Source organism: Chrysemys picta, chromosome 4 (genome assembly GCF_011386835.1).
Source record: "Chrysemys picta bellii isolate R12L10 chromosome 4, ASM1138683v2, whole genome shotgun sequence".
NCBI classification, from domain to species: Eukaryota; Metazoa; Chordata; order Testudines; family Emydidae; genus Chrysemys; species Chrysemys picta.
In genome coordinates this window covers 131,590,889-131,617,545 of record NC_088794.1, presented here as the reverse complement: position 1 = coordinate 131,617,545, position 26,657 = coordinate 131,590,889, and the positions used below count along the sequence as shown (strand labels likewise).

General features: G+C 42.8%; 1 protein-coding gene across 35 annotated transcripts in view; it reads right to left on the bottom strand.

Annotated features, from left to right (window-relative positions):
- The window catches only part of EVL (Enah/Vasp-like), a 218,628-nt gene that overhangs the window by 105,388 nt on the left and 86,583 nt on the right, over positions 1-26,657 (bottom strand). For 21 of the 35 annotated variants that reach the window (XM_065595665.1, XM_065595666.1, XM_065595667.1 and 18 more), the window contains exon 2: positions 742-910. The exons of 2 other annotated variants lie outside the window; for them this stretch is intronic. In XM_065595665.1, the coding sequence (XP_065451737.1) occupies positions 742-910 (169 nt within the window). Of the gene's footprint in view, positions 1-741; positions 911-14,411; positions 14,567-23,503; positions 23,596-26,657 lie in introns of those variants that run through there. 12 more of the 35 variants (XM_065595673.1, XM_065595668.1, XM_065595689.1 and 9 more) reach the window with 4 other exon arrangements.

Sequence of the window (26,657 nt, the reverse complement as noted above, 5' to 3'; positions counted from 1 at the left end):
GGACTCCTGACTCCCAGGCCCTTGTTCTAAAATGTAAAGCGGGACTAATTCATTGATTTAACAGTTTACAGAATCATGTGATTTGTTCACTTGAATGTGAATATTACATTTAGAGTGAGACATCTATTTATAGCTCCTGGGAACAAATGCTTTCACACTCAACCTGACACACTAGATACTGCTGCTGACTGTGCCCCCATATCATACACACAGCCATTGACTAGGGAGCAGAGTCTGAACTCAGTTTTGATGGTGTAAATCCCACATAGCTCCATTTATGCCATTGTAAATGAGATCAGAATATGTGCTTAGGTTTTTAAAATGCAAAATGAGAACTTAGTTACTCATCATGAGAAGGCAGGAGTCGCAGGGAGAGTGAATGATCTCTTATTTGGCAGGAACACTAGAAATTTGTACCATGGATGGAGAAGTAAAGAGCAGTTAGGGAGTAGCAAGGAGCAAAGCCGTCAGTAGAAAATAGGGATAATAAAATGGAGCTGAAAACACACAAAATCTTCCATGCCTAATGTTCAATGAGATTTCTTTCTCACGTAAAGGACAAATAACGAGCTATAATAAATAGAGGTACAGTTTTGGATCAAGAAATCACACAGGACACGGCTTTATGGAGCAGAGTATAAATGTATATACACTTAGTAGGAGTAGGATTAATTATGTAACCGATTGCATCTTTAGAGATCAAAGGATAATGTACAGGACACAAAAGACATAGTTACTCACTTGTTGATCTTGTAGTTTAACTCCAACTACTCTAAAGGTGTTACTGGCAGTGTTGTGGTATATGTTGATTCTGCTGAATCCTTGCTGTCCAGGCTTTATTGGCACCCATTTCTTACTGGTATCATCATAGACCATAACTGAAGCCCGGGCTTGGCAAATACTCTGTTCGCTGGAGAACAAAAGTAACACAACCATAAAATACAGTAAATGTGTGGTTTATTGCAAACTGTTCTGAGGAAAACACAATTATCAAATACATTTAAACCATATATTGCGTGTCTGGTCTATTAACCCTCAGAAGGCTGGCATTTTGCATTCTGCCTGCCAAATTAATGTTTTAATAGTTAAATGTGTACACACACACACACACACACACACACACACACACACTTCAGCGAGTTACTTTTCTCTTTCTTTCTTTCTTTATTTTTAAATCTTGCACACCAATACTAGGACCTAAGTGGAAACTTAATTCACGAATACTTTAAGAAAGGGAACCAAAAGCATTAATGCTCCATTTAATTTGCACCTGTTGACAAGTGAGGCCTTTCATATCTGCTTTGACATTATTAATATGTTGTAGCTCATTGGCAAATTAATTGGAGTAAAGTTTAGACACACAATTTAAAGCAAGTGGACCCTCAAACCAAAGCTCTGTTAGGTAAACTGAAGAAATCCATTACACTAATCCAGCTAATGTCTGTAATACTCAGAACTTGATGACGCACTTAGAAGTCCCAGAATACACTGTAGAAGATGCACAGGCTCTTTAAAAAAAAAAAAGTTTTACTTCAGCTTACTAGCAAAGAAGGAAAGATCAAGGGGCTGGGGAGATGCAGTTTAATTACTGAAATAATCACCTTTCAGAAGTAGCCCAAAATGTTAAGAAATACAAGATTACATTAAAAAAAAAATCAGAATATCTGGATTCACATATTTCAGTTATTTTCAACCTGAACTAAAGATGTGAAGAACAATTTTAAATAAATGTAGATAATGACAACATGAATTCTGGAGCATTCTGGGGAAACTGTGTTTGGAAGATTTCCCCATCTAAAGAAATATAACAGAGATTGCTTTTTTCCTCAATTTTAAGTTTTTTAATATTTTTTAGTACTAGCAGCGGTGCTGGAACAATTTTTGGGGTGCTGAGAGCCATTGAACCAAACTGTAAACCCCTGTATATGATGGAAACCACTTCAAGCCAAGTAGTGCGGCAGTACCCCTAGTTCCAGCACCTATGAGTACTAGCGCATTTGCAGTTTCAAGCAACAAAAGTATCTTGTTAAAGTGCATAATCATTATATGGTAGTTACTGTAAATGCTTATTTTTGTTCTGTAATTTCACATGAATTTATTATTTCCATCCCACTGAAATTTATTCTTGGAATAGAAGCTAAGACAAATGGTGCACTCCTCCAGATTACTGTAAAAAATACATCCTTCATATGAAATAGATAGCATTGGGTATATAGCTGAGGTCACACAAACACGGAACATAATACTCAACATCCATCACTGACATTTTTGGACTGTCAACCAGTATTTCAACTATTGCTACCCTGAATACCCAGCAGTTGCAGACACTAGAACTACTCTCACGAGAAATGGGTAAATGCTCAAAATTTCTATGACCCACGCTCTGGGCCCTCATCCTGCACACAACAGTAGGCTTGCATGAGTAAGCAGTGCAGGATCAGGCCTATGGTCTTTTAAAAGTATAAATGAAATTGTTATGGTTTATGTCTAGCATAAGTCCTGAGCTCATGACAACCCTAATAATTTTATACCTACATACCTCTTCATACCTAGCTCTCTTTCTTAGTTTAGGGTGGGGGGATGGTAAAGCATTTTCAAGTATTCAATGAAAAGCCGTAACACTTAAAGAGCTGTCTCATTAATCTTTAAAAAACCAAGCAAAGAAACAAACAATAACCAGAAAAAACTCCAATCCTCTCTTGTGCCATCAAAGTAAGAAGAGAGAGATTCATTATTGTCATTTCTACCTGTGGGAGATACTCAGACGTACGGCTGATAAGTATGATAGATAGTCAGAGACAGTCAGACAGCACGCCCTATGTTGGCAGACAATCCATTAATTATCCTAAAGCTAAGAAATCCAGAATAATAGGCTATTATTACTTCAGAGCATGAAAATCGGTAGGTTGCGTTACTGGAGCATATAGGAGAAGTAGCTTGTACAGTCTGAAATATTAACGCTAGTATTCTTTATGTATGTACTTTAGGTCTTATAAAGGATATGCCCATGTCCATCCACCTGTTGTTGTCTTGTCATATGGGACAGAGAATGACTTTTTATTATTTTTCCATTATAGTACAATGGGGCCGAAATCCTTTAGGGCCTTTAAGCACAACAACTTGGTCAAACCTCTTGGCAGAGTAATCACAAAACATCAGTTGTTTGACAGGTTTTTCTGAAAAGCCCAATTCAACTTCTGATGTTTATAGGGGAGGATAGTTCATGCTACAAAATGGAGCTCATGGTCCTGCCCCCCCACTTTCTCATTATAATGCATATGTTTGCTTATAAAAAAAGCCAGCTGTTTGATTAACTACTGGCCAAACTAAGGCCGGGCTGAGTACTGCGGATCATAAGCGACTATCCCTAGAGTCAGTGAAAGTTTAGGACATCAAGAACAGGCTGCAGAGTGAATGAAGTACATCTGCTTTCAGCAGCCAAATGCTGTGTCCTCCATGATGTCTGCTGCACATCTGCACCTTATTCATATTGATGAGAGCGGATCAGAGAAATTTTGACCAAACCATATTTTATCCAAATTAAAATGCTTTGCAAAAATCAAGTCTATTTTACTGGAGTTTCCTTTTGGAAGAAAACCAGGGGAAAAAGTTCAGACAATACTGAAAGGTCCAGTTTTGATATTTTCAGATTGAAATGTTTTGATTTATTTCTTTTGAATGAGTTTTCATTTTGAAATTTTGTACTATAATATATACTATCATATACTAAATGCAACATTTTAAGAAGTCAAAATCAAAACAAAACATCGTGCTCGACGAAAAATGATTTTTAAAAAATTTTTCCTTCACAAAGAATTGATCAATTTTTGGTTTTCATTCTGATTTGGAATGAAGCTAAATTTCAAAATTGCAAAATCCTTCATGAAATGGAACTCCTGCTCCCCCCCCAGCTCTAATATTGACATTGTGTGACTAAAGAAAACCCAAAATGTTGCACTATTCTTTTTAAAGGTGAGCAGGTGCATTATAGCAGCATTTCCCCAAGTCAGATGTAGTAGCTGAGGCATTTTAATTAACTCTCCTATAACACAAAATCAGGCGCAATTCCTGCTTCCCCTGAGTCAATGGGAGTTTTTAACCATTAACTTCAATAGGAACAGGATCAGGTCCCTTACTCGGCCTCCAGTGAAATAATAGAAAATCACTCTTTGCAAAGTCCTTCATTATCTTGCAAACCCTACAGTCCCTCCGAGGACCTGATTCTAGCCTACAGCCTATCACCTTGAACTAAGGAACACCTCTATATGCCTATAAAGTGAGAAAATTCTATTTTCTCACTTTACCCCTGCGGCTGCTATAGTAACTTCCCACCAAATACGTCATAAAGTGTCCGATCCAATGCCCACTGGAGTCTTTCTACTGATCTCAATGGGAATTGGAATGGGTTATTACACTGTTTTATATCTAAACCAGATAATGATATGAGCTACCAGGGAAGTTTCCCCAGCTATTTTTCTGGGCCATAAATCATTGTTAATGCTGTGAGGCAGGGGAATGCATTGCAGGCATACGGTAACATTTTATATTGTATGTCTGTGAATAGCTTCTTTCTCTCTCAGAACAGTATGGATCATATCAGCATTTGTATTTAGTCATGGTTTAACAACCACAACTTTGAAATTTATACATAAATTTCCTGATGCATCTAAAAAAAAAAAAAAAAGATTACTGAGAATAGAGATATTCTGTAGCAGATCCATTACACTATTTCATTACATATAACACTCAAAATGTAATGACGGTAATTTCTATATTGATTTTTTAAATTATATTACATTGCATTAACATGCAAGGTGTCTGTTGCCAGCCTGGATTTCCATTATAGTTGAGTGAACATGAGGAGGCTAAAAACATGGGCCTAAGTTAGGGTTGCCAACTAATTGCACAAAACCAAACACCCTTGCACCGTCCCACCCTGCCCTGAGGCCCCACCTCTGCCCCGCCCCTTCTGTGATGCCACATGCCCCTCTCCCTCCAGCCCCCCTCCCTCACTCGCTCTCTGGATGGGAGTGCGGGGGTTTGGGGTACAGGAGGGGGCTCTGGACTGGGGCCAAGGGGTTTGGAGAGCAGGCTCAGGGCTGGGGGTTGGGGTGCGGGAAGAGGTTTGGGGTGTGGGCTCCAGGAGTTTGGATGTGGGATGGGGGGTTGAGGTGCAGGAGGGGGTTTAGGGTGTGGGCTCCGGCCAGGCAGCAGTTACCTCAGGCAGCTCCCCGTCAGTGGCGCAGTGGGGCTAAAACAGGCTTCCTGCATGGCCTGGCTCTGCGCTGCTCCCGGAAGAGGCCAACATGTCTGGCCCCTAGGCAGAGGCATGGCCAGGCGGCTCTGCACTGTACACGCTGCCCATGCCTGCAGGCACCGCCCCCGCAGTTCCCGTTAGCCACAGTTTCTGGTCAATGGGAGCTGTGGAGCTGGCGCTGGGGCAACTTGTGGTGCTTCCCTGATCACCCCTGTGCCTAGGGGCCGCAGGGACATGCCAGCCACTTCCAGGACCTATGTGGAGCCGGGGCAGGCAGGGAGCCTGCCTTAGCCCCGCTGTGCTGCTGACCAGACTTTTAACAGCCTGGTCAGTGGTGCTGATTGGAGTGGCCAGGATCCCTTTTCGACCATTCATTTATCTATCTACTTAGATTCCTCAATGATGTCCACCATTGAGGTCTCTGAGTCTCACAGTCTTCTTGATCTACTGCACAGCAGCTTTTCTCCCTCTGCTGGAATTTACCTGCCTACTTGTCAACACTTTTTATTTATTTATTTGCAAGTGAAATGATAAATCTGATGAACAGCAGTAAATTCCACATTTATTTACAAAAAAATTGGTCAATTGCTCTACATTTATGGCTATGTCCTATAGTGTTTGTCACTAAGAACACCCTCCTTTTTGTTTAAAAAAGTTTTTTCATGTGAGTAATTTCATTTTTGTTGTAATGTTAGAACCACATTTGTGACGCGCTATCAGGCTTTCCTGTCTGGTGGGCTGACTGCTCTGGTTAGCTTAATAAAGAGAAGGTTATGGGGTGACTTCGTTACAGTTTGTAAGTATCTACATGGGGAACAAATATTTAGTAATGGGCTCTTCAATCTAGCAGAGAAAGATATAATGTGAAACAATGGTTGGAAGTTGAAGTTAGAGAAATTCAGACTGGAAATAAGGTGTACATTTTTGACAGTGAGGGTAATTAACCATTGGAACAATTTACCGAAGATCATGGTGGATTCTCCATCACTGACAATTTTTATATCAAGTTTGGATGTTTTTCTAAAAGATCTGCTCTAGGAATAATTTTGGGGAAGTTCTATGGCCTGTGTTATACAGGAAGTCAGACTGGATGATCACAATGGTTTCTTCTGGCCTTGGAATCTATGAATCAATGAGTTAAGATATAATTTCTTCCTGGATGGTTTGGCTTCCCTGAAAACTGACACATGTAGTCTGGAACATTCCAAGATAAATGCTCATTTACCCGCACTGTTAGCATCTTACCTATTGTAGGATATGTGATATGGTTCCAGGGTTGCTGTGGAAGAGAAGGAGCGGTTCTTGAAGGTCCTGATCCTGTTAGGTGCTAACAGCCCTCCACCGCCAGTGATATCAAAGGATATAGAGCCCCTTTGATGAGGTGCTGGTCCACAGACAAGCCTTTGGAATGGATCGGAGCTAACCTTCCATACAAGAGTGGGGATATGCAGACACGGATGAGACCCTCCATGCATGGATCTCATTAATTTACTTATTATTAGGGGGCTAGATTTTGATATCTTTACTCACATATAGCAGCTTCTTACTACAATTGGGTTATTTGTTCACTAAGGTTCTATAGTTCACAGTTAAGGGCACCAAAAGTTAATTCAATAAAGTCTCCCACGGACATTGCAGGAAATTGCCATATCGGTCACACTATTCAACATGAGTAAGGGTATCAGAGTGTGGCCTAAGTTTATTTAAAATCTGAGTACTTTTGTGTAAGTAAAGCAACCATGGAATATATTTGCAAAGCTACTTTAGAAAATGTATCTCAGACATATCTATATTTTCAACGTATTTAAAGTGTTGTACCATGGGAAAAAACAAGAGAATTTTAGATCATTCAAGACGTGTAGCTGGGGCAGTAATAAAATTGTTTAAATGGCATGATTGTTTGATTGAGATGTCACATTAATGAAACCCACTGGACAGATTTTATTGATGTCATGGCTTTAATTGTTAATTTGCATTCTGGCTATTGTAGAATTACCCTCCATAATATAAAAAAATGCAATAATTCAGAAAACATTTATGGTTGCATGAATGCATGTGAAATATGTTGCTCTTTTTTATGCAAGCTGAAAAATAAAATGTTCTGTTGATTCACAGGGAAGAACTTGTGAAGGCAAATGAGTTTTTCAGCAATGTACACAATCCTTTAGGGAGAAGTCATCCCACTGAGTTTTGTGTAGCTCTGCCCTACAGTTGTAGTAGGGGTGTTTGGTTTTTTTAAATGCAGACCTATAATTTACTATGAACTGAGCTGAGACAATCAAATGCATTTCTCTTAAGGCCCATTGCTGAATATAAACACTCCCTTCTGAGAAAAGTACTGAAGTATTCTACTGTAATGGTCTAAAACACTGCAGTTTACAGTAGAGGTACTGCAGTGTATTGGGCCATTACTGTACAATACTGTCTTTTTTTTTTTTTTTTTTAAAGGGACAATCTTAAAAATGAAATAATTTAACCTCTGAATTACTTAGGCCCAGATCACCCTTTTCTATGTAAAAAACAGTAAAAAGGAAAAACTGATCTCCAAATATAAGGTTAGTTGAACAACTACTGTACTATGCTGAACTGATTTTAATAATATTTAATTTTAATATGAAAATATTATTATTTCAACAGAAGCACTTACAGACACCAATTAAGCTAGTTCAGCTGCACTTTTCATCCACAGATCTCAAACTAATATAATTATCCTCATTTATACTGGGGGACCTGAGGTACAGGGAGGTGAAGGTCAGTGCCAGGCCAGGGACAGAATCCCCCCCTCACATAACCCCATCCAAGGATTTAAATTAAAAAAAAAAAAAAAACCAACCTCTCCACCTCGCAAAAAAAAAAAAAAAGCAGAATATGATATTTGCTGCCAGTGCATTGTTCACTTGTCTGTCTTGTCTACTTAGGCCTTGTCTTTATTGCAGTTAGCTTGAGTTAGCCTAGTTCGATGTCATGAATTAGGGCTTGCAGCTGAGTCTGGAGCCAACTCGCTCCACCTACCTAGTGAGGAACAGAGGACTGAGAGCTGAATAAGAGTTGGCTTGCAGCAGAATCACCTGATTGGCCAGGCCACCCAATTGGCTGGAAGAACCAAGAGGCATGCTCTTAAGCCCAGCAGCAGTATTAGGCCAATGGCAGCTCAAAGTATTCACTGCGGTTCCACTAGTTCCTTTGCCTGCTTGTTCCCAGACTCACTCCAGCCCTGCTCCTGCCTTGTTCCAGCCCCACTCCTGTCCTGGACCCAGCCTTTCCCCTGCTTTGCCACACTCCAGATAACCTGGGTTTAAACCTTGTCTCTGACTTCTGACTTCAGCCCTGACCCTTGGCTCTGGCATCTGACCTCTGACTCCAACTCTGACCCTGGGCTCCTATTCCTGACTGCCGACTCTTGATCCAATCACTAGGCTCCACTCCCCACGTTCCAGTCAATGACACTTAAGTGAGAACGTTTGCATAGAGTGATTGAATTAACAGCACAAAGAAGCCAAGTTTCCACTGGATTACTAGCTCAACTATCAGCAGCATGGTAGCTGCAACCCCAACCTCCTCTGAGGCCAGCTAGCTTGAGTAATAAAGCACCACCTAACTTGAGGTAGAGAACCGTGAAAGGAAGTCAGGTAGGGTAAGCATCTTTGTTGGATGGAAATAATGGAAAACCACAGGAAAAATTAGAGACAATGCTTTATTGTAAGGGACATTTTAGGCAAACACCATTTCCCCTAGCACATCATGTACTTTTCTCTTAAGTGTATATTTCTACTGCCCTCAGATATACAACGCAATTATTATAAGCTTCAATTTAATGTTTAAAATGGTACTTACTATCAGTTTTAATACATTTCAATAAATCTTAAAATAAGGGATGGACAGTCACCCCAAGGGACAAATCAAAGAAATAAGGGATGATCCCTTAAAATAAGGGACGAGTGGTCACCCAAGAGTCAAGTTAGAGGCAATACTTAATTTACCTTGAGTTAATACTGCAGTGAAGACAAGCCCTTTGATTGCAAGCTCTTCAGTGTAGAGACTGTCTCTTATTCTATGTTAGTACAGTGTCTAGCACAATGGAGCGCTGTTCTTGGTTGGCGCCTAGAGACTACCATAAGAAAGATGACTAATAACAATCACAACCCATGTCTCTTGACTTCCAGTTCAGTGCCCTATCTAATGGACCATATCCTCTATAGCAGCAGTTAGAACGACTTTCATTGTAAAGGTTACCAAAGATCATGTAAGCCATACTAGAACTGTGACGAAAGAGAATGTAAAATGCTTATGTGGAGAACGAGGGAGATATCTGTATTATTTTTTATGAATATCAGTTGCACTTCAATTTACCGGTTTGATATTTTCCTGCATGACTGCATGGAATTAAAAGAGGCTGTTAGAGGGAAACAAAGAGGAAATGAAATAATGAGAGAGAGAGAAGGTATTTTAAGGAAACAGTAAGGGAGCTACAAAATGGGAAATGCCCATCTGCTGGGCTCCAGCTAGGAGGCGCAGGTTTACCTTTCCCAGGCTGGAACCTACGATCAAAGGAACACTAAACCATTAAAGACACCAGCATAGAGAGAAAGGGAGGTGAGTAGGCAGCAGATGCTGGAGTTGCATCTTTCTCAGAGACAATGAGAGAATGCTGCAGGGGCTGGCTGTCTCCCCAAGATCAGAAGTAGGACTGTGTGGAACTCATCCGGAGCTTGCAAGCAAAGAATACAGTTAGGTAAGACCAGGTGAATAGACCTTCTGTTGTTTTAGCCCCTGTCTCTGCTTGCAGTGTACCTTTGAGTTAATAAATAATCCTTTGTTTTGAAGAAGCTGTTTTGAGTCTCTTTAATCGGCAACTGCTCAGAGGCTCTCAGGTGCCAAAGCCAGTTAATCATGCTAACTGCTCCACAGGGGAACTCCAGCCCAGAGATCCAGTCTAAGAACACTGGGGCCACGAAATTCCACCCAGGAGGCGTGCACTTGAGAGGGACTAAAAGGAGCTAAAATGCAGCTCACCCTGTAACCATGACAGCTTATCATAGCCTTTTATTGGGCCATGGAAGTCACTCCCACAAAAGATTACATTGACCATGGAACTAGCCAATTTCAAACTAAAGGCTGCATCCTGCAGAGTGTTGAGCGTGCTCACCCCGATCCAGCAAAGAGCATGTGTGAGTAGTACCACTGAAGCCCATACGGGCTCTCAGACTGACACAAAACTCTGTTTCCCTGGAGCAGATCCTCAGCTGTTGTAAACAGCCATAGCTCCACTAACTTGATATTTCACAAATAAGAATATACCTCACTTTTTAAAACGAGGATGCTAATAATCACTTAGTTATCTTCATTAACTGCTGTGTTTTTGTAAAGTTCTTTGAAGTTGCAAACTGCTAGTTAGTGAACATTTTCCTAAACTTTTGTTTTCATTTTGTTTATCAAAACTTGGTTTGTACTAGTTTTCTTCTCACCAGCCTGATCGTTATTATTGATGTCAGAAGTTATTTGGTTGTTCTACCTTGCAACAAATCCACTTCACAATGAAAAGTTACAAAAAAAACCCTACAATATGTTTTTACCATACTGCACTTTTTACAGGAAGTCACATTTGTGTGGTTAAGCCTGCTGTGCAAGTAATAGATGAATTATATCAGCATGTGAACCCAGCAAACATTACCTTTAAAAAACCTATGTAAATAAGAAATTGGATATAACGAGAAGTATGGTTAGTGTGATATATGACCATTAACCTCAAAGGTTAACAAGACACAAGGTACAGACCACATTCCTGCAGCAGCCGGGGTCAGCTGCAAACTCTAATGGACTATTCTGCTAAACAGAATTATTTCAATTATTTTCATCACACCAAATGAAGTAATGATTAGGGTGGGTAAAAAATGTTTTTTTAATTTCATGTAATTATTTAAAGAAATGGCCATTTATGGAATGGCACAATATTTGCAGTTTTTGTCCAACCAACTTATTCAAATGGAGCTTAAAAATATCGGTGCTCTACAAACTTCAAGGCAAAAAAGCATTCAGTCAAGTTACTACAAGCAAAATACTTCCCATGTCTTAGCATTTGTTGCAGATATGACTAGGTTGCTAATTTTGTCCTGCCATCGGATCTACCACTCTACTTCCCGTCCGAAGTCAGCATCACTTGTAGAGGATCCTCCAGCACAGGGGAGGGCAAACAGCAGCCTGTAGGCCAGATCCGGCCCATCAGGGCTTTCAATCCGGCCTGCAGGATATGGCGCAGTGGGGCTAAGGCAAGCTCTCTGCCTGCCCTGGCCCGCGCTGCTCCCAGAAGCGGCCGGCATCACGTTCCTGTGGCCCCTGGCGGAGTGGGGGCAGAGGGCACCCCAATCCCCTGCCCTGATTCCCCTCCTGCACCCCAACCCTTTGCCCTGAGCCCCTTCCTGCATACCGCACCCTCTCCCATACCCTGCACTCCCTCCAACACCCCAGCCCTGTGCCCTACATTCATGGCCCTGCATACAATTTCCCCACCCAGATGTGGCTCTTGGGCCAAAAAGTTTGCCCACCCCTGCTCTACCAGATACCAAGCGAGGCAGGACTCTGCTTCTGCATTAGAGCAGCAGTGGGAACAAGTGGAAAACTCCCTTGATCAAAACTGTTGTGAAGGTTGAGGGCATTTAGCCACTTGCCCAACTAAGGGAGAGACATGGTCCCTCATTCCCCGCTATCACCCAATGCACAGAAGGATCTGCTCAGGTCACACCACCTTTTACGCTCCCTTCTCGAATGCACTCTGAAGTCTGGTGCACAGGGGGAAGCTATGCACCAGCCTCCTTTCCACTTCCTTTGATGTGCACTGAGGGACTGTAATTGTGGCTGGCCCTTGGATGAGCTGTCAGAGGGGGAAGATCCATCCACACTGTGCACCTGCGAATAGCCATTCACAGCCTGGCCCTTAAATTGCTTCTTTGTTAAAACTCCCATGTCACTATAAAATATCTTAAATCCAAAGATACCAATAACAAAAATTACAATAATCCTGGCTCAGTGGCTCTCAAACTTTTGTACTGGTGACCCCTTTCACATAGCAAGCCTCTGAGTGCGACCCCCCTGCCTTATAAATTAAAAACACTTTTTAATATATTTAACACCATTATAAATGCTGGAGGCAAAGTGGGGCTTGGGGTAGGGGCTGACAGTTCATGACCCCCCCCCCCCCCATGTAATAACCTCACGACCCCTGAGGGGTCTCGAGACCCAGTTTGAGAACCCCTGAGTACATATATAGCATCTTTCATCCATACATCTCAAAAAGGCTTGATGTTGTTAATGAATTAAGCCTCAGAATATGCCTGTCAGATAAAGAAGTAGTTTACAGAGAGCGTTTGTGTGAATAACAAGCACAAGGCCAATTACTATGTGTTTGTTATAAAAGAACAAGGTTTAGAAGTTGCTCTTTATGCTGATGGTGTTCCCTTTAATCGAGTTCTCCTTTCTGAGGTTATTAAAACACTATATTGAGCAATGTGTGAAGACATTCATCCCAGACTTGTGAGCTGGAAACCAAAGAGACAAGTCAGAGAATCCAGGTTTTACTCTGAGAGTCCAGTCCTTGTAGGCCAGGACTTTGAGGGCTTAGTCACTTCAGTGTGAAAATTCATGTAGTACAGACATGCTCAATAAGGCTCACAGTTATTTACCTCACTGTCATGTCTCAGTGCTTTGAGGCAGCAAGTTACAAGTAACCTGGGATGCAAGTATAACATATGTGAAAAGACACCACAGAGTAACAGATGATTCATAGAGGTCTGATTGTAATCTCCTACCAATTCTAACTTGCTGTACCACTGATGCAAATGAATAGAGAATTCTGATTTGTTAGCGTCTGGTACCCACATATAAATGGCGTATGAGCTGCGAGTCAGTAGCAAATCAGATCAGGGCTGATGGAGTTGCTCTGTATTTACACCAATGAAATTGGGAGCAGAATCTGGCCCCAGCACTTAGCAGTATAAACTAAGATTTTGGGTAGTAGCTGGTGGATTCATTTGAACTCCTCTGTTTCCTGTTCTGATACATTCTTGCAAAATAGAACAATTAACTTAAGGAAAAAAAGGTTTCAAGGCAAACTCCACTTGGGAGCACATCAACTCAGCATCTTAAAAAAAAAAATAAACAGCTGCTGAACAAAAGGCATCTCATACTCAGCAATTTAGTCATTAAAAAACATCATTCCTGTCAGAATAGTCAGATACATAGGAACATACCATACTCCAAGGGAGGAAGCTTTCCCTTGACTTTCAAGCTATTTAAGCAACGTACACACACCTCCACCTTCTCCAGCACTCCACCGATCCATTAACTCTTTAACTCACTGTTTCTTCCTGTCATAAAGCGTGGTACTTTATAGCATCCCACAAGCCATCTTGCAAACAACCTCCACTACACATACCAAGTTCTTAGAAGTAAATATCAGGATGGTAAGTGTAGGGAAAAAAATGACACAGACTTGATTAGTCTATTACGTATGCTGAGATATAAAATTGTAATGAAGTATCCTTACAAGATCAGGCTCATTGCTAAACTACTTCCCTTTTTATAGAAATAAGAACAAGAAGTAACTAATTTTGGAAAATACTGAAATAACATGCACAATCAGAAACTATACTGTGAACGGAAAATGCAAATTTTAGACACCAGCTAACGCTTTCAAACACTCTCAAGCCATTGGAGTGTGTTTGAGAAGAACAACATTTTCAAAAATTCAAACATATGCAAATTACAAACACCAAACACTATCAATCAGGACATAGACACATGTATAACTGTACATAATACAACAAACCATATAAGGCCTCGATCCTTCAATGGGATCCACACAGGTGAGTTCTTATTCCCGTTCAGTTCTCAATGGGACAAATGAATCTCTGATAACTCCACTGAAATCATTTGACTTGCACCAGAGATGAATTTGGGCCAGTGAATCAAGTTCAGCATTGGAAGCCAGAATCAGAGCAATCTATTATTGCCACAAAAATCTAATTATCTTTTCATAACTGAAACACAAACCTTCTGAAAGTAACAGTTTAAACAGGACACGCTATTCTTTATATTACACCATATGAGTTTTGTTCAACAAAGTCATTATATATTCACAGTAGAGTCCTCAGGTACTTACCAGCTTGCCATTGAGGAAAGGATTTAGCAGAAGATTCAGAAACAACGTATTATCAGTCTGTCACATGTAATTTGTGCTAAATCAGATATTCTGTTTCTCCAATTTATAGAGCGGAACAAAAACTCAGCAGTAATGTAGTTTGAGAGTGTACGCATAAAGCCTTATAACCAAACAGGAAAACGGAAGTTTTACCAAAAAAAGAGAGCAGGAAATAACACTAGGTTTTAAAAAAGAAAGAAAGAAAACTTGTTCAGTATAAAAAGATGAAAAGAAACAATAGTCCAAGACCAAGAATATGGATTAAGATTCGATCAACTGCCATTTTTTTCCACTGGTAAAGTTGATATTAAAAGCATTTAATTAGTTTTTCATGTCATGGGTTAAGTGACAAAAAAAAAAAATCCAACAGATTTACTATCATTTGTGCCACACAGTCAGTGTACTTGATCCTGTACAAAACACAGAGACCTTGTCTATATTGAGGGCTATCTCTAATTTCAGCAACCAGCACAGGGGTTCTCAAACTTGGGGGGCGGGACCCCTCAGGGGGTCGCAAGGTTATTACATAGGGGGTCGCAAGCTGTCAGCCTCCACCCCAAACCCCCTGCTTTGCCTCCAGCATTTAGAATGGTGTTAAATATATAAACAAGTGTTTTTAATTTATAAGGAAAGGTCGCACTCAGAGGCTTGCTATGTGAAAGGGGTCACCAGTACAATAGTTTGAGAACCACTGAGCTAGCATATCAGTGCAAACCCTCAGTGCAGGCAAGGAAAGTCACCATTTTTGGTGGAGCTTATCTGTTCAAAAGAGTTTATACTCAATGCACTCCTTACTCAGGCTGAATAGTACTTATTCAGTTCTGAGTGGGTAAACTAGGGACCAGGCAGGCCCCCAGCCAGGTCAGAATTTGGAGAGGGAAAAGGTGGGAGTCACCTCTTTTCTTTTTTCACAGAAGTGATTTAAAAAACAAAAACAAAAACCAACAACAGTTGAACTCGCCCATATTGTGATCGCAGTAAAACATCACAGAATGTGTGCGTGGGATTCTCAGCAGTCACTGGGTGATAGCAAAATTTCACCAAACTACGTGATAGATTGGGGTGGGCAAGGGCCACATCGGGGAATAGAAATTGTATGGTGGGCTATGAATGCTCACAAAATTGGGGTTGGGGTGCGGGAGGGGGTGCGGGCTCTGGGGTGGGGCCGGGGATGAGGAGTTTGGGGTGTAGGAGGGTGCTCTGGGATGGGACCGAGGGGTTGGGAGGGCGGGAGGGGGATCAGGGCTGGGGCCGGGGTGCGGGAAGGGGTGCAGGTTCTGGCTGGGGGTGCGGGCTCTAGGGTGGGGCTGGGGATGAAGAGTTTGGGGTGTAGGAGGGTGCTCCGGGCTGGGATCAAGGGGTTTGGAGAGCGGGAGGGGGATCAGGGCAGGGGGAGGGGATTGGGGTGTGGGGAGTTGCTTGGGGGTGCAGGTTCCAAGTGATGCTTACCTCCAGCAGCTCCCGGAAGCAGTGGCACGTCCCTTCTCCGGCTCCTACGTGGAGGCGCGGCCAGGTGGCTCTGCACACTGCCCCATCCGCAGGCACTGCCCCTGCAGCTCCCACTGGAGCACGTAGGGGCCGAAGCAGGGCCACGCCGGCTTCTGGGAGCCGCGTGGTGCGGCCCCGACCCAGCGCCCCGGCCGGAGCGGGGCCGAGCCGCATAGTCCAGCCCCAACCCAGCGCCCCAGCCAGAGCGCGGCCGAGCTGTTAGTGCAGCTCGCGGGCCGGCTTAAAATGGCTCTGGCCCATGGGCTGTAGTTTGCCCATCTCCATGATAGATTCTCAGAGCTATTCCTGCAAGACACAAAACAACCCACTGGGTCATATTGCTAATGAATTATTCCCCTGCTCTACACAGCCTCTTAAAATAAAACCTTACCTCACCTACATATTCTGATCAGTTTCCCCCCTCCTCTGGATAACTCTGGCACTGTGTCAAGATAACCTTATAAACCATTACTACAAACTGCCCGGCTCCAAAGGGCTTTAAAGCTCACTGGGAACACAGCAGTCATGCTTGGCATTATCACTACCGCAGTATGTAACCTCAAGTACAAACAGTACTGGGGAAGGCAGCACTTTGGAGTCTGTGCTAATGAGACTGATCCTAAGGACCCCTTAGGAGATGCTCATCAGAAGGTGAAATAACCCATTCTACTCAGCCACCTAAGGTGTGCAAACAAACACATTAGCAATTTCATAGCTGGCACAGCAGGGACAGATAGATTTCAACAATGCTCAGTGTAGCAAGAGACATAATTTACTTAGGCCCTGTCTACACTGGAAAGTTTCTGCACAGTAAAGCTGCGCTACAATCCCGAGGTGTACACACTACCAAGCCCCTTAGGGCGCAGAAACTGCACAGCTGTAAAAAAGCTGCCCCAACAAGAGGTGTAGAGCTTTCTGTGCTGGGGCTACAGCACTGCGGTGGCAGTGTAGATACTGTGGTCGAATACAGCGTTGCGACTGGACTCCAGGAGGTGTCGCACAATGCCTGTTCTCGACTCTCTGGTCATCGGTTTGAACTCTACTGCCCTGCCCTCAGGTAACCATACATCATCCCCACCCCATAAATTCCTTTGGAATTTTGAAAGTCCCCTTTCTGTTTGCTTGGTGATGCATGCAGTAGTCTCAGCGCATCTTTCCAGGTGGCCATGCCTGCTCCACGCACCAGGCGATCCCCCGCTTGGAGCAATGCCGAGCTGCTGGACCTCATCAGCATTTGGGGAGAGGAGGCTGTCCAATCCCAGCTGCGCTCCAGCCGTAGGAATTATGATACCTACAGACAGATGTTGCCAAAAAGGGGCCATGACTGGGACACACTGCAGTGCAGGGTCAAAGTGAAGGAGCTGCGGAACACCTACCACAAGGTGCGGGAGGCAAACTGCTGCTCTGGTGCTGTGCCCACAAGCTGCCGGTTCTACAAAGAGCTGGACATGATACTTGGCAGCGACCCCACCTCCACTGCAAAGAGATACTTCGGTTGGTCACATGCCAGTTGAAAGTGGACTGAACCAGAAGGAGGAAATCTTGGATGAAGATGTGGAGTGGAAGGGGGACCCAGATGCAGAGGATGACTCGGAGGCCAGAGAGGCATGCAGCCAGGAGCTCTTTTCTACCCCAGAGGACGCTAGCCAGTCACAGCTGTTGGATTTTGGCGAAGCGCAAACAGGAGAGGAGACCCCTGGTAAGTGGATTTGATTTTGGGAATCGCTAAAGCAAGTTGTTGGGGGCAGGAGGGTTGCAGAAAGTAGGCTTGTCTCCCACCGCATGCCTAGTTTGAGCGGCGGAACAGGCTGTTGATTGACTCCCTCATTTCACAGGAATCTCCCTCAGATCTCCGGGAAACTCCTGGAGATACTGGGCAATCTGCTGCCGCAGGTTCTTTGGCAGAGCTGCTTTGTTTCTTGCCCAATTAATGGTAACTTTCCCATGTCACTATGATGTCACGGGGGCGGGGTGACCATTGCTGCACACAGGCAAGTGGCATAGGGGCCAGGGTGGAAACCGCAGTCTTGGAGAAGACCCTCCCTTGATTCCCTGCTGACCCTCAGCAGCGAGATATCTTAAGAGCCCAGCAAAGCAACATCCAATATGTTAAGCCCACATATTGTATCATCGGCACCAATCATCTCCTACCATTACAAGCACTACACTCCCGAGAATAGCAACAAATATTAGTGGCTTTCAGCTTCAAATTGCTGCCTCAATGGATCCCTGATCCTTATGGCCCCGCGCTGCACCCCTCTAATAGCCCTGGTCTCTGGCTGTTCAAACTCAGCCTCCAGGTGCTGAGCCTCTGCAGTCCAGCCCTGAGTGAAGCTTTCACCCTTCCCTTCACAAATATTGTGGAGAGTACAGCACACGGCTATAAGCATAGGAATGTTGTCATTGGCCAGGTCCAGTTTCCTATAGAGGCAGCACCAGCGGGCTTCTAAACGGCCAAAAGCAAATGCAACAGTCATTCTGCACATGCTCAGCCTGTCATTGAACCGCTCCTTGCTGCTGTCAGGTTGCTCCATGTACGGCTTCATAAGCCGCAGCATTAAGGGGTGGGCGGGGTCTCCCAGGATCACAATGGGTATTTCAACTTCCCCTATGGTGATCTTCTGGTCCAAGAAGAAAGTCTCTGCTTGCAGCTTCCTGAACAGGCCAGTGTTCTGAGAGATGCGTGCATCAGGCACCTTTCTGGATCAGCCTGCGTTAATGTCTGTGAAACGCCCATCGTGATTCACAAGCACCTAGAGAACCAATTAACGTACTCAGGGGCTAGGTGGTCTAGTGCCAGAATTGGAATATGCTTGCCATCTATTGCCCCTCTGCAGTTAGGGAAGCCCATTTGTGCAAAGCCATCCACAATGTCACGCACGCTGCCCAGAGTCATGGTCTTTTGGAGCAGAATATGATTAATGGCCCTGCAGACTTCCGTCAACACAAGTCAAACCGTCAACTTTCCCACTCCAAACTGGTTAGCGACCGATTGGTAGCAGTCTGGAGTAGCCAGCTTCCATACTGTAATCGCCACACGCTTCTCCAATGGCAGGGCAGCTCTCATTCTTGTGTCCTTGCGCTGCAGGGCTAGGGCGAGCTCATCTAACAGTCCAATGAATGTGGCTTTCCTCATCCGAAAGTTCTGCAGCCACTGCTCATCATCCCAGATGCGCATCACGATGTGATCCCACCACTCAGTGCTTGTTTCCTGAGCCCAAAAGCAGTGTTCCACTGTGGTCAGCACCTCCATGAATGCCATAAGCAATCTCATGTCGTAGCTGCTTTCCGTGGCGAGATCAATGTCACACTCCTCTTGCCTTTGTAGTTTAAGGAATAACTCCACTGCCACTCGGGACGTGTTGGTCAGAGCGAGCAGCATATTGGTCAGCAGTTCGGGATCCATTCCTGCAGCCTGAAGAGGCAGGGCACCCAATACACAAACTGTTGAAAGATGGTTCCAAATGCGGATGGAAGCACAGGGATTGCTGGGATGAGAAGCAATGCATCACGGGGCACTTGGACAGGACCCAGGATGCCCCGCGACCCCCTCTGTCTTCCCACAACTCTTAGCAGCAGAAGATGAAGAGATGCTCTGTGGGATAGCTGCCCAGAGTGCATTGCTCCGAATACTGCTGCAAGTGTGAACACGCTATTGCGCAGGCAGCTAACAGTGTGAACACACAACAGCTGTTTCCCTTCAGCGCTCTCTGAGCAGCGCTGTAACTCCCAGCGCTGTAACTCTGTCAGTGTAGACATGCCCTTAGCAGGTGTTTCTGTCACCAAGTTCAAGGGGGGTAGACTTGCACCACTAGATTAATATATGAAGAGAGTGGTTTTTATGGCTTTACCTGGGTCTCTAGTAACAGATTATTACACCCAATTTTTTGACTGGATTTTCTCCTCCCTGAGCTGATTGGCTGTTTGCTCCAACCTCCCCTACCCCTTCCTTCACAGTCTCTTCACCTCAGATTCACACCACACCTGTGCTTCCTACCTTCTTGTCCCTTTCCCCTCCGGTTTCTTTCTATTTAGTTGATCCCCTCTAAGAAAACCCATCCTCCCCCCAAGAATGCTAACATGATGTTGGCTGCCATCATATTGTTCACTCTTCTTGTGTGTTATATCCCTTCCCTCACCCTGTGCCCATCTTGTCTATTTAAACTGTAAGCTCTTCAGGGCAGGGATTGTTTACTATTCTGTGTTTGTACAGTGCCTAGCACAATGGGACTCCATTCTTGCTTGGCCCTTAAGCATTGCCATGAGAAAATTTATAAAATATAGCTTACTTTTCACTATTTATGTTGATTATTTTCTGCATGTCAGTCAATAGGACTATGAAAATAATGTAGCCAGTTTCACGTTTCTTTTCAGTCAATGTCTAATTAGTTTCGTTTTCTGATTCTCATGCAGTATATTAGCACAAGGCTGCAATGTTGGCGTTGTAAACCCTGTAGAGGGATGTTTACATCCTAACAAGATACGCTTTTTTATTGACATTTAAAAATAACTCATGAAAACATTTCTCTTCATATTAACTTTTATAAGAACACTTTTCTGAAGACTGAGATTTGGCCATAGCCTGTTGACATTGTCCCTTTGTGTCAAAGGTTGTAGGCGGAGTGCAGATCAGTCTAAACTGAAAATCCTGTTTCTCAGAAATTTAAGAACCTTTGTTCAATTTAGGAACAAGTGGATGTTCCTCAAAAGTAAATATAGTTCATACACTGCTCATATCACTGCTATACAATCTGTCACTGCATGAACAGCATTCCACTGTATGTTTTAGGGGCATGGCTTGAAAAATTTCTCTAAATAATTATTGACCCAAATCACAAAATAATTGTGCCAAAGTCACCAAAGTGGCTGTGCTCTGCTCAGTAAAAGTCTGGAGGGGATTGGAGCAAAGGTGGCTCTATGCCACATTTACATTTCTCTGATCTCACAGGCACAGGTCAGGTCCCTCGCAAAACTATTTTAGGCTAGCTGCCAAATGCCTGGGAGTGGAGGGGAAAGAGGCTCAAACTCGGTCCCCACTTAATTTTCCTGCTAAAAATAAGCAGTTTTGACTCTTAATATACACAGTGATTGGGTCCTTTGAGTAACAGAAAGAAGTTTTTTCTGACCGTAGCTGCACTTTGAGGGTGTGATTTTCAGAGGTGCTGAGCTAACTTCAGCTGGAGTTGTAGGTGTTCAGCTCCTCAAAATACCAGGCCCTGAGCAATTTGCCCAAAGTCACACAGTAAATCAGTGTCAGCAAGTGGATTAAAATCCAGTGCCGACTCCAAGTGCCAAATTAATTTAATTAATCACTACTGTATACATTCCAGCAGGGAAAAAAAAAAAAACCAATGAGGAGTCCTTGTGACACTTTAGAGACTAACAAATTTATTTGGGCATAAGCTTTCATGGGCTAAAACCCACCTCATCAGATGCATGGAGTGAAAAATACAGTAGGCAGAATGTATAGTATAGCACATGAAAAGATGGGAGTTGCCTTACCAACTGGAGGGTCAGTGCTAACGAGCCAATTCAATTAAGGTGGAAGTGGCCTATTCTCAACAGTTGACAAGAAGGGGTGAATACCAAGGGAGGGAAAATTACTTTTGTAGTGCTAACGAGGCCACTCCCACATGACACATCCACTCCCAGTCTTTGGCCTTGGCTACACTGGCAATTCACAGCGCTGCACTTGCTGCGCTCAAGGGTGTGAAAAAACACACACCCCCCGAGCGCAGCGAGTGCAGCGCTGTAAAGTGCCAGTGTAATCAGGGCCTGCAGCACTGCACGCTCGCTCACAGCGCTGCAAGCTATTCCCCTTGGCGAGGTGGAGTACTTGCAGCGCTGTGAGAGCCCTCGCAGCGCTGGCGGCGCGACTACACTCGTGCTTCACAGCGCTGTGAATCCGCGAGTGTAGCCAAGGCCTCAATTCAGGCTTAATTTGATGATGTCCAGTTTGCAAATTAATTCTAGTTCTGCAGTTTCTCGTTGGAGTCTGTTTTTAAAGGGTTTTTTTGTTGAAGAATTGCCACTATTAAGTCTGTTATTGAGTGTCCACGGAGGTTGAAGTGTTCTCCTACTGGTTTTTGAATGTTACAATTCTTGATGTCTGATTTGTATCCATTTATTCTTTTGTGTAGAGACTGTCTGGTTTAGCCAATGTACATGCCAGCAATACTCCTCTGCCGTGTATGTGGATGGGTCACTACAAAAGTAATTTTCCCTCCCTTGGTATTCACCCCTTCTTGTCAACTGTTGAGAACAGGCCACTTCCACCTTAATTGAATTGGCTCGTTAGCACTGACCGCCCCCCCACACACTTAGTAAGACAACTCCCATCTTTTCATGTGCTATACTATATATTCTGCTTACTATATTTTCCACTCCATGCATCTGATGAAGTGGGTTTTGGCCCACGAAAGCTTATGCCCAAATGAATTGGTTAGTCTAAGGTGCCACAAGGATTCCTTGTTGTTTCTGCTGATACAGACTAACACGGCTACTGCTCTGAAATCTATTCCAGCAGAAGTATCTCTAATCATTCATTTGCACTGCTAAAATGCCTTGATGGATTTGGACTACAAAGAGAGTACTGTGAAGGAAATATCACCTTGGGACAAAGTACAATAGGATCTAAGTCTATGCGGACCTAACAAGGACTGAACACTAGATGAACATATGTCTAAAACAATCGGTTTAGATCTCTGCAAGATCAGGATTTCTTGCACGCAACAGCCTAGCCTTAGCTGCAATGGTATAAATATCACTGGAACCTTTTTAGCAACACGCCTACCGAACATATTAACTGAGGGATACTATTCTAAGGAGGACGAGGTGCTGTATTTGTGTTTCTTTGAGAGAAAGCTGCATCAGCAAGGCCACATGATTTTCAGATGAGATGTATGATATGCTATCAGTTCTAGGAGCTATCGATTGAATCTAGATAGATTACTGTCTCAGCCTCAAAATGATACATCATGTCAAGATATGAAAAACATTTAATTCCTTAAGAATGAAGAGAAGCACTTTAAGATGTCCTGGGTTTGAATGCACAACAAGACTCTTATACTCACTCATCCCAAATAAACTCTACTATCTATGAGCTATTTGAAAGAAGACAAGCTGAAAAGACGCTTTTTCCCCAATTAACACAATATTTCAGACCATCTGAATTACTTCTTTATGTGTACGTATTTGTTGTTTCTTATTTAGGTTTTATTATTTATCTTAAAAAGAAACCCATTACAATGAGTAAACAGTAAAAGAAAGTATTTGCATAGACTAACGTCTTTCATTTAGGGAGAGCATAATTAATGGCATGAGAATTCACTACTAAAATGACACACTAATAAACGTTGAAAATCAGTACAAAAAATTGTATGCACAATATATGCATGAATGCTGCATAAAGTATGCACAAATATACATATTCATAGATCCAGTTTTGCAAAACTCATTTCACAGCTGTTAGTCATATATAAATATATAAGACCATTTTTTTCTCATGCTCCCAGATTTGCATCCATTACATGTGCAGATGGGTCAAAAATTCTTTGTCCACTAACCATTAGCCCTGTATGTAAAAAATGCACTACAAGTCTTTCAGGGCTCTAGTCTCCCCACATTCCACAGAACCTTCATTTCACTTCAAAGGGAGCTGTAAAAAAATAAAAAATGAGGGTATAATATGATCTACTTGTTTAGTATTAGGAGGTTTCTAAATATTTAATAAGATGCTAATTGATGATGTTACAGAGAAGCTATTGTGCCTACATAGTATGCCAGCTCCACATTAGTAGTTGTCAGAGGCTATTAAATTAGGGTGAAATCCTGGTCCCACTGAAGTCAATGGGAATTCTGCCATTGACTTAAACAAGGCCTGGATTTCAACCTTAGTGAGCACCCAAAATAATTACTTAAACATTAGGCAAACATTTGGCAGATAAATCACCCCCAACATCTTTCTAATGAGCTGAATTATGCAGCTTTCGAGGAGGGTACTTGCTCTTCCTCAGACATCCTCCCCCCTCTTCTGCAATCCTCCCCCCTCCTCTGTGTCCTTTTGCAAGAGAAACCAGAACACTACCAACGATACAATTCATAAGGAGGCTAAGAGGATCAGAATGCAAGGCAATAGATGGAGTTTTCAATGGATTTCATCACTCGGTGTATATATAGGAGTGAGGTAGCTGATGATTTGGCCAAAGTTGGAAGACCGGAAATTCAGGTAAGAATGACAATAGCTGAGGATATTGATGCCCTATCATGGAAAATATTAGCTGACATAAATGGTCAAAAGATAAAAAAAATTCTGTGATTAATATCCAAGCATCTCAGAAAAAACACCTACTATTGTGAGATTGCAGACAGGGCACTCCACAGGAATGCAAAACAACAGAGATATAGCCCATGCTTTTGAATGTAATATTGTAAGGAAAGTGACACTCTTCAGATCTGACACCTTGGCTCAAGCCCTCACAAAGGACTGAATTCATTCTTGAACTTCATGGCCTGGCACGAGTATCAGGGGACAAGATGATAACAACATCATGATGTACGGTTCTGTTGCACAAGTAAGGGCAGGATTGGGAGAGGGGGACAAGGTGTCTTCCACACACTCACGAAACCCAGCTTCCCAGAGATTCCTTATATGCTACTGTACGGTGGGGTCTTGGAGGCAAAGCCAGGGAAAGGCAAGTGGCTCTCTGTCCCTGTGTATTGTCTATACCTCAACACTAAATGATGGGACAGGCACAATCAGTGCCCAAAGGCTGCAGTAGAAGCCATGGAGAGCTCCTCCATGCAGCATGGGGACAGGACTGCAACCTCTACCATCCTGGAGGAGCTCTGCAGGGAATAGCTGTGCACTGGGAGAGAAATAAGAGCTTCAGTTACACAGGGGTAAGGCAACCGATGGCATGTGTGCCAAAAGTGGCACACAAGCTGATTTTCAGCGGCACTCACACTGCCCGGATCCTGGCCACCGGTCTGGAGGGCTCTGCATTTTAAATGAAGCTTCTTAAACATTTTAAAAACCTTATTTACTTTACATACAACAATAGTTTAGTTATATATTATAAACTTATAGAAAGAGACCTAAAAATGTTAAAATGTATTACTGGCACGCGAAACCTTAAATTAGAGTGAATAAATGAAGACTCGGCACACCAATTCTGAAAGGTTGCCGACCCCTGAGTTACAACTAATATATTGTCAGGAAGGATACGTGAAATGATAAATATAATCTGGAGACTATTAGTACCACTTTTAACAAATGTCTGTCGTTTCACACACAAAAATCCCCATTCCTTCCTCCAACCGTACAGCATTATAAGCAACTATGAGGTCAAGTTAAATCATCAGATGCAGTTGCTGTCTGAGGACTATAACCAGCACAGATGTGAATAACTAGTAGGTCGTCTTTTTCTTCTCTAACCACTTCAACATGGGTACCCACTATACATCCCCCAAAAAGTTTTCTATACCCAATAAGTAAAGACTTCATTAAAGACCTGGCCCAATGCTGCTCCGCTGTATGTCAAACAGCAAAACTCTCATTGGCTTCACAGCAGGAGCAGGCCTCATCTGCTTTCAAAGGGGCAGCCTATTTTGTTTGATGATACAAATAGCTTGTATCACGTTAGCAATTTAAGTACTGTATTAGAGATGCTGAATTACAAGGAATTAACTCTGTGGTTGCCTTAAATTCTCCTCAGCCCTTGTATCACAGTTTATGGGAATGAGCCAGACCCCACTCTAAGCAGCAATGGAACAATTCATAGACCATAATCTCCCACTTCATGTACAGAATATGTATAATGCCATTTATGTTGTAGTCAGCTAATTGCACAACCACAAATCAGCAATTTCATAACAACTGGAGCACCACGATTTAATTGCAGGTTATTTAATATAATACAGAAAATATTCCCCTTAAAATATGAAAAGACATGGGATTCTGAGTGTCAGACATTTTACAGTCGATATAAAAGGGACATTGCCGTTTACATTTTAGCCCGAAAAGGCCTAATTTTGCAATCTCTTGGCTGTCAGAACTGGCATTATAGCTAACAGTGGTTCCAAGTGTGGAGAGCCTGCAAGTTAAGGATGAAACTGTGTAGCTCCATATTTCTATTTAGAAACAACCATGCACTATGGGTCTGATCCAAAACCAACTGAAGTCAACAAAAAGACTCTCTTTCACTTCAATGGGCTTTGGCTCATTTCTAATGTTTTCCTGCCTTTTTGAATTAGATGTTGAGGACTAAGAAGGTACAGAATGTTTTATGTCCAGCTCTGCACTGTCGCTTTTAATTTCTGTAAGAGATTTACTTAATTTTTTCCTGTTAAAACATTTCAGATAAAAGGTAGACCATGATCTAGGTTTCAAGAGCAGCTATTTATGTTCTGGATGTTGGCTAACACCCATTTCTAATTACAAGAGTGTCCAGAGACATTCTTGCATACATTGAACCAAATATCAATGAACATCTGGTCTACAGCAGTTACTTTCACTTTTACCCTGTACATTTCCGTTTACCTCAGTAAATAAGGTTATCACAAATAGTTTTAACAACTGTAGACAGCAGGCAAGGTGAGCTGCATGTGTTATTTCCTTCCTTTTATTTAAAGAGATTCTATCTTTTAAAAAATTTAAATAGCTAAGAAGTATATTAATTTTACGATCATGAAAAAACAGAGACTAGGAACCTCTTACAG